General features: G+C 47.2%; 1 protein-coding gene across 1 annotated transcript in view; it reads right to left on the bottom strand.

Annotated features, from left to right (window-relative positions):
- The window catches only part of CRHR2 (corticotropin releasing hormone receptor 2), a 138,069-nt gene extending 125,682 nt beyond the window's left edge, over positions 1-12,387 (bottom strand). The window contains exons 1-2 of the mRNA XM_021388439.1: positions 12,211-12,387; positions 354-447 (exon numbers count right to left, since the gene is read on the bottom strand). Of these exons, the coding sequence (XP_021244114.1) occupies positions 354-447; positions 12,211-12,276 (160 nt within the window). The 5' untranslated portion in view covers positions 12,277-12,387. The remainder of the gene's footprint in view (positions 1-353; positions 448-12,210) is intronic.

Genomic DNA, 13,200 nt, shown 5'->3' with positions numbered 1-13,200 from the left:
GGCTATTCCATGTGGCACCTGAAGAACTGCAGACAGCCTGTGACATTGAGTCTAGATCAGTCCAGATACAGGAGCTCTGGAAGTATCGTCCTTCAGTGATCTCATTGGTGTCGACCCAACAGATTAAATGCAGAGAAAGGGCTGTCATTATTACTTCACTTGAAGCTCTTTCCAGGTGTGCAGAATTCAAAGTTTTCGTTCCACGTCACACCACTGTACGTTGTTGCCAATGAAATTTCAAGGGTGGAAGCACTATGTTTATCTCAGCAGGGAAAGATGTTCCTGGAGCAAGGACACTTTGAAAACAGATCCTACAGTAACAAGAAGCCACTGAGGAACAGAGAAATAAATACCTGTGACATTGGTGCGGGCTGACAAAGCTTCACAGTACTTTTCCAGCAGAACGGACAAGGGCAGGTTCACAGAAGATTCACAGTGGAGAACTATCTGGATGAACAGACAGAAGCAATACAAAAGAACCAGTAAAGCAGCAGCAAAGGGCAGAATTCCTTAATCATGTCTACAAAACCCCCCAGCATTTCACAGCAGTTTCCATTCATAATCGGCACGGGTATAAACATTCCCTCATGACAGAGAAACTTACAGTTATCATTGCCTAGGTTCACGACAGCAGGTTTCATTCAAATGTCTACAGATAGACAACTACACATGAACCACCTATACAGGATCTTTTTCTTGAGCCAGCCACTCAGTGGCATTACCAAAGCTCAGGACTCAATTCACGACTCACCTAAGAGTACACAACTAAAATAGAGTAGATTGATCAAATCCCATTAAGTCAATGGGCCAAATTTGTATCAACCACACTTAAAAGCCTACCTGACTGCTAAAAATTCTTGCACAGTCAAGAAAGAGAGGCAGGAATTACCAAAGGGCAATTCAAAAGGCTTGAACCGCATGGGAAAGGTTGGCATCCCTGTAATGTGACCCACTGTTCTTTTGTCCAGTAAAAAACACACAAGTTTCTGACCCTCAGAATGGGAGTTCTGAGCCCTGCACTGAGGGCAAGTGCTAGTGAGAATAAAAGTAGCATCATCAACACGGGCACTTAAGGAAGCTACAGGTTTTAGATAGGATAATAGCACCAAATATACTTTAGGAAATGTGTATTCAGAGATGAAACCAAGAAATACGTTGTCATTTTTGTGCTTGAAAATTCAAATTACTGAAGTGCCTGCTGCAGACAAAGGACAGAAGCCAACAGAATGATACATCCCAAGGTGCAGCTGAGTTGGGAGCAAGAGGAGCTCTTGAAAAGCCCTTGAAGAAAAGCAGCACTAAAAGTGCTGAGAAAATTCAGGAGTCACGCATCAATGACAGAAACCTCCATTTTCACACAGTGAAACAAAATCTTCCTGACTTCTTCTAAAGGGATATAAAGCTTTGGCAACAAACAAAATGCCTTTGCGTTTCTACTTATGCAGAATGGCTAACATACCTAATATAATACATAATAATATAATAATACATAATAATGTAATATAATACAGGGAAACAACCATACTCTTTGAATGCTGACACTATATTTCAGCGCTCTAAGATGTGTTAGGTGATTGCAGAGCCCTTCTGATGTCACCGAATTCCCTACTGCTCAGTAAGAAGTGGAATGATTGACCATGACAATAGAATTCATCAGCAATGTTGGTCTCTGAAGAACTTTTCTTTGCACAGTACCCTTTCTACACACTTCTCACTTACAAAATAGGAAGCCTTGGAGAACAGACAAAAATCCTTTCTCAAATTTTATTCTTTTTGAATAAATATCATGATCTCCACCAGGAAGACTCGAACCTCAGCTGCACATAGCAAAGCCTTCCAGCCCGGTGGCCTTGCACGGCCAGGACAAGGAGATGGGGAAAAGCAACAGGCCCATCCTGCAGCCAGGGCTGCCATCTTGCCTAAAAGCAGACTCTGCAGTGGTCGTCTCAGACCCAGTCATGAGAGCTGACATAGCAGACGTAATTCGTCCCTTCTATCTCTCCGCCCTTCCGCCACCTCACAGCCCAAAGCACTGGCTCACTTCAAAGAAGAAACTTGAGACATCTCCATGCACTGTAAATACACTGCGTGTTCAGCTGTCCGCTTCCTAAGATGACGGGAAAGAACAGACAGAGGTCAAGTTTAGCACAGCATGTGTAGGAACGAAAAAGGTTAAATGTCACATTTGCTTTAGGGTCAGCTCGGGTTCATTTGGCTAGAGGGAAAAGCACCTTCTGCGTCTTATGTTACTTTTGCTTTCATTTTCTCTCCACTAACCAGGGTGAACAGCTTTCTTTTGTACGATAGTTTTCAGAAATTGCATTTAAAGCAGGCAAACCCTACCAAGAAATATTTAAAAATATTTATAAAATATGCAAAAACAATAGAGAACAGCAAAAAAAAAAAAAAGAAACACTTTAGCAATGCAGAATTTTAAAGGTAGAGAATTGACTGCATATACATTTTGATATATTAGCTGCTTTCAGTAAGGGTGTTGCCTCCTCCTGATTCCTACTAGAAGACTACTTTACTCACACAGCATTTCCCTTAAGATAGCTAGTGTTCCAAGTCCTCTTCCCACCAAGTCAGTTTGGTGTTGTCTTGCATATCAACCTGAAATGTCTACCTTAATTCCTCTGAGCCACTGTGGACATCAGTGAAGAAACAAAAACAATGCACTGAGCCAGAGATTAAGGTGAAATAGAGTCCCTTACTTTCTTAGCAGGGGTACCAACTAATGGTCTGCAGGCCTATTCCGACTGCAGGACACAACACATGGGGCCTTTGGTCAGTGCCCTGTCTCTCCTGCAGTTATCTTGTTAGATCTTTTCCCTTGGCCATGATCGTTGCTCTTTGTTAATCCATGAAAGGTCTTTATCTCCTGCCTCTATGAGGCACAACCAGATGAACTCACCACGAGGTCTCCTCTGGATATGGAAAGGACAAGTGAAAAGGGAGTGAATCTAAGAGACGCTAACATATTGCTGCATTAATTTCATTAGAAGTTGCAAGCCGCTAGTAGTAATGTGCGCTCTCCCTCTGAAAACGAAAGGGCTCAGAATCCTGCAAAATCAAACACTTATTTACGCAGCTTTTGCTTCTTGTTGCACAACTACTGTCATAAATTACTAACAAGGAGTCATAAAAATGCATACGCAACATTACATGGTGTGTGTTCCTTGCCTTAACAGATCGATACGGAGAACTCTTCAGAACTGTGTTGCCTCCTCTCAGCACTTGTGGTTACTTCGTGCATGTGAGAGTAGATATGTGTCTTATTTTATAAAAACAATCAGCATAGACTCTGAACTGAAGGCTTATTGTGTTCTTCTAAATAGTGATATATAGAGAGAGAAAACAACACTGATACTGTGCTTCGCTCACACTGGAGAGGTTGATCTCTTCTCTCAAACATGAAGAAATGGTTACAGTAACATAAACGAGTCCAAATGGGTACGAACAGGATCCAAAACTGTCAGTATAGGCATGAGATCACCACAGAGATGGAATGGACGGCATCTTGAAATTCAACTATATCATAATAAGAAGCAGCAGAGAGGATGAAGTCAGCATGACTGGAAAGTGCAGGGAAGAGTTGAAGTGGGAAAGGATGACGCTTGACAGTGCAATATTTGCTGTCAAGATAGGGGAGGGATGCTCGGGAGGCAGAGAATGCTGCCAAACATGGACACATGCATACACTCTGCTTTTCCATTCTCATCTAAGAACTCCCAGATGCCGCATTTCAGTTGTCTAATAACAGCCAACTCTTCAGAAAAAGCTGTCAGGGATATCTGCTGAGGATATATAAATTCAATAACATGAATCCCTACTACATTTTCTTCAGACACCAAATACAAAAGGATAGGTAGAAGCATTCTACCTATCCTTTTGAATAGAAGAGAAGAGAAGGCTCAGGGGGACCTCATCGCCCTCTATAACTACCTGAAGGGAGGTTGTAGTGAGCTGGGGGTTGGCCTCTTCTCTCTTGTAAGTAGTGACAGGACGAGGGGGAATGGCTTCAAGTTGCGCCAGGGGAGATTTAGGCTGGACATTAGGAAATACTACTTTTCTGAAAGAGTGGTCAGACGCTGGAACAGGCTGCCCAGGGAGGTGGTTGAGTCACCGTCCCTGGAGATGTTCAAGAAACGTTTAGATCTAGCGTTGAGAGACATGGTTTAGTGGGGTTGTTGGTGGTAGGTGGATGGTTGGACTAGGTGATCTTGTAGGTCTTTTCCAACCTAGCTAATTCTATGATTCTATGACTCTATGATTCTTCATGGCTAGAGAAGACATGAACTCAATGTGATCTGGTAAACACACTAAGCAAGATGAAGCAGCCTTCCAACACCAAACTGTTCCGTAGTTATCAATCACAAAACATGCACTCAGTCCACAGCTGTCAAGATTAAGATCCATCTGGTATCTCCACTGCCACATAAAAATGCTAAAGGAGGTATCTGTGTCCCACATCAATGCTCATCCCAAATACAGATCTGTGCTGACAGATTAGACATTGGACAATTCAAATAAATTAATCTGAGAAATCCTTTGGGCTCAAAGGCAACCTTAAGCTCTCCAAATGCACCATTTCTACAGTGAGATCAAGTATTCACCTGAACTTAAGTCACAGCAGCTTTCAGAGCTGCGTAACAGAACTGGGAAGGAGCATCTCAGTGCAGCAGCCCAATTAAATGCCAGAAATGTTAGTTTGTACCCACAGAAGCTCAGTTCAGGGAATCAGATGCATCTAACTTTGCCACAAAAAATACACTTAGTGGAAGAGCTTAATGCAGCAAATCCAAAGCAAACCCCACTCTTCCTCAACGAAACCCATACCTTGTTCAAATACATCTAGGGAGCTTCCAGGGCAGGTGGGCATCAGGCAAGATTTACAGGGGCTCCTGCCGTCACCAGTGTTTGCCTATGAGAACAGATGCTTTGAGGACAGAAGACAGCCTGGGAGAGGAGGGGGTGGCATTTTCCTGCAGTGAGGATGGTTACTTTCCTGTCCCGCAGTTCCTTTGTACCCAAGATGTATGCAAGAGAGATGGTCGCTAAAGGACAGTGCTAGAAGGCCACCACAGTGGAAATATTTTGCTTGCTGAAGAACCAAAAAAACTTCGGTCCTATGCTTAAGATATCTTTGGCCTTTCCCAACTCTGCTACTTAGCTTTGCTTAACACTGCAGCATTTGGCTGTAGGCAGTCATTTGGCTGTAATGCAGTCATTTGGCTCTGCTTCACCAGAATAATAATTTCCATTTGTGACAGAAGGTCTAAACAGAAGTTTTCACAGGAATCTGCAACCTGAAGCCTAAGGCAGCTAAGGTTACAGATTGCTAGCACAGTTCAAGGAAAAGCCTCCTTTTTGAGTCATCCTTCAGCTCTTTCAGCTCCTTGTCACTACTTGCCTCTTCGTTAATCCTAGCGGCTAGATAAAACCGTGCTGCCAGCTCCTGACCCCCAAATGAGCTGGGAGACGCTGCTCTATGATCTTAGAGCCCAGCAGGTTCTCCACAGCTCTTCCAGGAAGTCTGGGGAAGCAGAACGTACATCTGCAAGGAACGGGAAATGTGACCTCAGTTCAATAAAGCAACCAAACACGTCTTTAGTTCTGAGCACGAAATTAAATTCAGAAATAAATTAAAAAGCCTCAGGCATCTGCTACACGGAGACAGCAACTAAACAGCGCTGGTGTCTTCGAAACTTGATGTTACACCTTCATAAAGCATCTGCCTATGTGCTCGGCTGATTAAGGGTGCTGGGGAGACATTCTTCACCCACTGAGAGCTGTGCATGCACTGTGTGCCTCGCTGAGTCACAGCATGCAAAGGGAAACTGTTTAAAGCCACCCATCAGCTGGATCCATCTCCACGCTCTCCCAAAACGACACGAGATATTAAGAAGGATTAAAATAACATTTGAATCATGGGCTGCATCTGTCTTCAAATAAAGCTGTAGAAAGGACAGACTTTGCAGTTTCGTACACTTGAAGAGTTTTGTTCTTTGTTGCCCATATCTGTGGATATCCTGTTCAGGATCTGGAAGGGGAGCAAGCCTCTCACAGCTCCCCTGGCTTTGTGTCAGTCCTTATCCGAAGTCTTTACACTAGGACCACAACTAATGCCTTCCCATTCTTCCCACCTAGTTGACATGATGCTGATTCCTCTCAGCATCTCGGATGTGATTCGTCTCACACATCGACCTCAGAAGCCATTGTCTTAGGTTCCCTAATACTTACTGGAAGACCAAAGCGCTATCAAGGCACAATCAATGACCTCTGCTTTAAAGATCTGGTTTAGGATGAGATGACTTACGCACTGGGGACACACCACACAGGGAAGCCAGGCTGAGTAGCTTCAATTTAAAACTCGCATTGATTCAAATGAATGGTAACATCTCAGCTCTGTCTCCCAGACAAACTCTTGACTTCCTGAACAGTATCTGCAAAGAGTGCTCACTCATTTGTTGCTAGCATGCCACCACTTACACCTCAAGGCCTCCCTTCACAGGCTACCCCAATTCCAGCTCATCAAATGGGAGCTCCTCTTGTTTGTGTCTAGGTCTGCTGGCATGTTCCCACCTTTTCTACCATCTCCCACACTGGATCAAGACTCTAAGCAGACAGAGCTATATGGATAGTGGCTGTGACAGCCTGTAAAATGTCAGCAATGGAACCTCTATATCCTCCAGAAGATAACCCAAGAAGATGACCCTTTGACCCAAGACTTCATGATACACTACTGCTGAGCAACATGACCTCTCTGGCTCATTCTTAAATCTCTCTCTCTCCATCTTCTCAGAAGTCTACAGCAGGACAAGAAGCATCATTCACAAGCTGCATCAAGGGAAAAACCTCAAAGGATATGATGAAAAAATAAGCACCGTGACAGCTGGCTGAGCACTGCAGATGGGGATCCGAAATGTTGTGAAACAGATCTTTGAAACTAAACTCAGTGAGACTCAAACAACGTGATGTGGCTTGGGAGCTCTGAGCAGGAGACTGGACAAGAGACCTCCAGCAGTCCCTTCCAATGGTATGGTTTAAAGATATAATTTTCTTTTTAATATTCTTTTTTGTTGTTGTTGGAGATAAAGAAACATGGAAAGCTTGCCAAGACTTGAAAATATTCATGAAATAAAATAATACTCATGAAGATTTGTGGAGTTCGCTTGCTGGGGAATTGTTACTCTTAGAAGTGTCTCTCAAGTTTAAGATGGCCTAAATAGCTGATCTCCCAGCAGAGAAGACACGAGGCAAGAAGAGGAAAGATCCTCACTCCATCTGACTGGGAGATCACTAGCTCTGCCGTGTGCTCCAAGCCATCACTCTGGCCTTCCTCCCTGCTTCAAGAGAGTCAAATCACAACAGAAGGTGCAGCTTGGTGCCCGGATGTCCTTGCTCCTGAGTCAAGGAAACAGCAGGAGCAGCACAGCAACTCTACGGCCTGCAACGGAGAAAGCTGAACAGTTGTGCCTATGATGTCCACACTGCAAAGCTCTGCCAGGGGTGCTGGCTCACGCCTCATCTCTTTGCTCCTGCTGGCATGAGACTGCTGAAACCCAAGCTATGGCCGGGCTGTGGGAGCCTGCTACTGCCACTCAAAGGGAACTGATACTTCAACCCATGCACTGAGATGCCTGCTAGCAGAACCTGGCTGCCAGCCCTGCAGACAGCCTGTTCAGGTTCATCAGCGTGCTTTCTTTAATTCACTTTCACCTTCTTCCCTCCTTCCTCCCACAACTTCCTTCCCACTGGAAAAGTCACCCCTGGGAGATGACAGCACCCCCAAAACTAAGGCAGCACCCAGATATCAGCATCAGAAAGCCTCCAGTGTCCTAGGGACCTGGGTAAGAGCAAGAGAGATTATCCCAAAGCCCTCACGGGCAGGTGGATCCCTTCCAGTCCCCTGGCACTTCAGCTACTATTACCAGGGCAAGGGTTTAGCATTGTAGCGAGGACAGCTAATGTATTTTAATCTCCATTGGCATTGCTCACTATTTACTTTCCCGGCATACACATCCCAAAGTGGATAGTTATTCACCCAGTATTATGTCAAACTTTGTAGAACTTTAATTAGTTTCACTTCCTTACAGCTCTGTTGAAGAAGTACTTTTCATCTCTCGACACACCAAAGGGATTTCCTTGCTTATTTAGAGAAAACAAGCCACCTTTCCATACAAACCCACGCCACTTATTTGGTTGCTCCCAGAGGAGCGCGGCTTCCAAGTTCTCCACCCATTTAGATCCACAATAGAGCTGTCGGTTTGAGCCTTGTCAGAACAAGGTGTGCACAGGCAGGGCCAGCACGTTCCCAGCCTTGCCCAGCTACGAGGCGCTCATGAGCCGGAGGTCAGGACAGGATGTCACAGCCTGTCTCTGCCAAGTGGCTTTCTCAGAATGCCGCTGTCACTATCACAGGCCTTTGTCGGGATCGTGCAGGCAGGCAGGCCCACAAGAGTCGATCTAAACGATCCCACACTGGGAACAGGTCAGTGCTTCCAAAAGCAGGACGTGCTGTACGTCGGACACCATCGCAGCGAGCGCCTAACGCTCATCCCCACGCTGGCACCGCGAACGAGGAGTGCGATTCTCCTACGTTTGGACGCGGTCGATGAAACCCAAGCAGCCATTGATCTGAAGGACAGTACTTGCTGGCTGACTCGCAGTGCTAAATGACTAGTTCCTACTTGTCTTCCCCGGCAATAAGGACTACAGCAAAGTTTATCAAACTCTTCAGAGGAAAAAAAGTAAAACGCATGAAGCTCTGCGCCGAACACTTGCCAGCTCAAACCAAATATAGCTGTTTTCGAAGCTATTCAGATAAAAAGAAAAGGATTAGCTGGGGAAAAAAAAAAAAAAAAAAAAAAGTCATTCCATACAAAGAAATAGGTTGACAAAGCAAAGCGGCAGCGAGCATTTAGTTGTCAAGGCTGGCTGTTATGAATAGAAAGATGAGGAGGCAAAGAGGATGCTTCTGCAAGGCCTTGGTACGTAGCACTGCAGGCCTAGAGAGGGGGCAAGGAGGTGCCACGGGCTTGCTGCAGAGCTCCGGCTTCACATCTGAGAATTAATGTTTGCACTTCACATGGGAACAATCGACATGTGGTACAGGACAAAAGAAAGATGTTTACATGATGGAGATTTGATCTATTCTTCTCAAACCACAGGCACAGGGGAAAATGTAAACTACTGAAGTGTCATTTACTGGACACCATTTTACACTGAAGCAAAGCAGCTTTCCCTCAAAGCCTCCTTCTAGGTCCTACAGCGCTGCAAACCTGGAAGTGCCATAAGCTAAACGAGATCACATTCAGCAGTGATTAAAGTGTGCTTCTACCACCTGCATTTACTCATTTCCCCCACAAGATTAAAATAAAAAAAACAGGTGAATTTTTCAAAAATCCATAAATATGCATTTTTTGTTCTAATAGTAGTGTTTTGGTTTTTTTTTAATATCTTTTTCAATACCATAACGAGCCAAACAAAAATAAAAGGAAACACGGAGACACTCTTCCTTTATAAGCTGGTATTACCCACTGCCCTGGTGCTTTCATTGTGAATCTCTCAGATCATCACATCACCAGCAGGATCCTGCAGTAATCTCCAGCAGAAAGAAAGCTGATCGCTGAGCTCAGAGAGTTTGCTTAGAGGAAAATGCCTCCCTCAGGCACTCACTGAGAGCTCTGAGCAATGGGAGTAAAGCACGCTCCATCGGAGCTAATAAATCAAACAGTGCAAAGGTCTGTTTTAAGCACTTAATCATTTACACTGTTAAATTTTTAGAATGGCTCCTGGCCACATTTTTGCCCCAAGCAATCTAGCAGTATCTCAAACAGTTCCCGGGAATGACCTGCGAGTTAGGCTGCTCCGTGGACTGATCTCAATACGCAGTTTGCGCACGGTTTCCCCATTTTAAGAGGCTGAAGGAGTTTAGTAACATGGGCACGAGCCACGCTTGGGCATCCGGCCTGAAGACTGAATGGCTGTCCTGGCAATCTCAATGTATGAGCAGAGGTAACAACCTATGTGAGTGAAACTCAAGAAGTGTGGACCTGACAGTCCTCGCTCTGCCCTGTCTTTCTTCATCAGCTTCAGCAGGGTGGGCACAGCTGAGCCCTGGTTTGCAATCTGAAGACCACAACCACCTCCACCAAACGTACCGTGATCACCATGCACTGGCTGCAGATTCAAACCCTGTCAAAGCACCCACACCAGCAAAGGCTTCTCGTAACGGGATGTTTATGCTGCATTCATTCACAGTAGGACTGAATTTCGGCAGTCCCAGTCCAGAAGTATGATTTAACTTGTCACCACTGGCTGATACACTCAAACAACTCGGCTGTCTTAACGTATTCAGGAGACCGTGTGAATTATAGCAAGCTTTGCTTTTGTTTTTGATGAATAATGCCCTCTCCTCCAAACTACATGAGCTCAGCAAGGGCTCTAAGTCAAAATGTCAAAAGAATCATTTGCTTTTGCTTTGTGGTTTGTTTGTTTGCTTTCACATTCAAGTATTTGCATTTTCCAGTGTATCGTATGTACAGAAACCCTTTAAGTGAACGTAAACCTCAGAGCCTGCTGAGCAAGTCCTCACTCTCTGACCAGCCCCGTGAAATCTGACAGCATCTTCATCTGGCAGATCTCATTCTGTGCTAGAAAGCTGCCTTGTTCCACACCTAGAATTCCCATAAAACACAGCGCTCAGCGGCTGTGAAGACTTCTGCTTCCTTTACGTACTTAATTGCATGAGGGCCGGCTCCCATGAGCAGCCGCGCCTTTCCTCAAATCCACCAAAGTGAACAGAGCCACTGACTTCCAGTCAGCTCTGAAAGGTTTTTGAGTTAAATAGGGACTTGAGAGCGTTGAGTTTGGAATGAAGTTTTTAAATGTTGCGCTTGAGTTCTGTGGTGGGAAGTTTTGCCCACCTGTAAAGCAGCAATGCAGATGAATCATTAACATTAGTGGGTGAAAACATAGCAGGAATCCATAACAGCTCTGCTTTTGCTACAGCTGGTGCATCAGGAGCTGGGCAGAGATTGTGTTCTGGCATACACATCACACAGACACACACGCGTCCATTACCAGTCCTAAGTAGGCTGCATCCAAACAAGCTCCCCCATATAAGAGCACTCAGAATGCACCCAAAGTCTGCATTTGTCTCTGAATAAACACATCTTATGGACACTCGGCACTGTGACTCTTAATTGGTGCTGTTTTTACTTTCTGTCAGGGCAACTGTTTTATTTTTAAAGAAACAAGCCACCCACCCAAGTTTACAGAACTATTCAAATGCAAAGCTACAGGAAACTGAAGAAAAAAACCCTGTCCATAGATTACATCTGAAGGGGAAACACGGCATTTTTAATTCACTCACAAAGAATGAGTCTGGCAGCAGTGGGCACCTCCATACTTCTGATAACCTCGGTGGCAAGGAGACTCCCTCTCTACATGGGAACTGAAGTATTTTTCTGGACCGATGGAAATAAATGAGGGAAAGCACTGCTAGTTAGAAAACAGCAGTCCAGAAATCGGCCACTTTGGTGGGAGCAGCCATCACCAGTTAGGAGGAAGATCAATGCATCTCCCACTTAACCTCACGCATTTTCTTTTCGAGGATCACTCCACACACCTCCAGCTATCCCTTAAACAAGCCAGCAAGAAGTCAGCCTGACTGGGGACCGTGGGCTGGGAACGCTGGGTTAAGTTCGGACCCAAACCGGCCGACCCTATCGCCACCTCATCCCAGGGTGGTGACGGAGAAGGATCTGAAGGAAAATCCTCTCTTATCTTTTACTCAAGAGAAAGTTGGAGCAAATGCTGGGGCAGAATGCGTGGACTGAGCTATCACGTTGACTAAAGAATGGAAGCGGAGCACATGCCGCGAGGAGAGCAACCAGGGCGAGAGGCAGGAAAGTCATTCACGGATAAGGGGAAAGCAAGGAAGGCCACGGCACAGGCCAGGGGCTCTGAGGGGCCCAGAGGTCAGCGGCTACAGGGACACCGGGGTGTTCTGGCACTGAGGGGACGGCCGGGAGCGGTGCGGGACCGTCCTTCAGCGCTGAGGGGACGGGCGGGAGCTGCAGGGCCGGGGCGCGCTCCGCGCTCCCTCGCGGTCCGAGTGGGCTCCCGGCGGGCGCGTGGGGCGCCTCCCGCTCTCCCTCCCACCCCGCGCCTCCCCACCCCCTCCCCGGCCGCGGCACTTACGGGCAGGAGCAGGAGCGCGGCGGTGGCCGCCACCGGGAGGCTGCGCTGCGGCGCCCGTCCCGCCATGGGGCCGGCGGGGCTGCGGGGGGCTGCCCGGGGCTGGCGCTGCCCGCTCAGCCGCGCTGCCCCTGTGTTGGCATCTCCCCCCCCGCCTTCCCTTCGCTTGCTGCCCCTCACCCCCGCCCGCCGCCCCGGAGCCGGCCCCAGTGCCGCCGGCGCGTCCCAGGGCAAACCCCCGGAGGGAGGGAGGGAGGGAGCCGGGCGGGGGAGCCGAGCCCGCCCTCCGCCCGGGGCGCCGCGGGGATGGAGGCGGCCGAGCCCCCCGGGGAGCGCGACCCCCGCAGCCTGCAGGAGCCGTGGGGACCTCGGCCGCCCTCTGCACTGGGGGCAAAAGGAGTCACCTCACCCCTCACCCGGCTCCTGTAACGACCTCACTGTGCACGGTCTTCCAGAAGCAGGGAGGTCATCTCTTCCCCAAGTGCTAAGAGCAATGTTGAGCCCTTTCCGCGAGCACAAGGTGCGGGGACGTTGCCTTCGATGCAAGCCTCTAGAAAGAGTGGGAACCTCCCTCAAGATCCGGTCTGCTGGGGATTCCACCAACCCCAAAGAGTCCAGGAGCAATGGGGCTCCCTCTGCCCAGGCTGTAGGCACTACCAGTGTCCCTCTCCAAAACTAAGCCCTTATAACTTCTCACAGCTCTCTGAAAAGAGGTTGTAGCGATGTGACCTCCCAGATAACAGCGCCAGGACAAGAGGTGATGGCCTCATGTTGTGCCAGGGGAGGTTCAGGTTGGATATTAGGAAACATTTCTTCTCAGAAAGAGTGGAAACACACTGGCACAGGCTGCCCAGGGAGGTGGTGGCGTCACCGTCCCCGGAGGTGTTCCAGAACAGTGGAGATGTGGCACTGAGGGACATGGTCAGTGGGCATGGTGGTGTTAGGTCAACAGTTGGACTAGAAGGTCTTAGAGGTCTTTTCCAACTTAATGAT

The sequence above is a fragment of the Numida meleagris genome, chromosome 2 (genome assembly GCF_002078875.1).
Source record: "Numida meleagris isolate 19003 breed g44 Domestic line chromosome 2, NumMel1.0, whole genome shotgun sequence".
NCBI classification, from domain to species: Eukaryota; Metazoa; Chordata; class Aves; order Galliformes; family Numididae; genus Numida; species Numida meleagris.
This window is presented reverse-complemented; position numbering and strand designations above follow the sequence as displayed.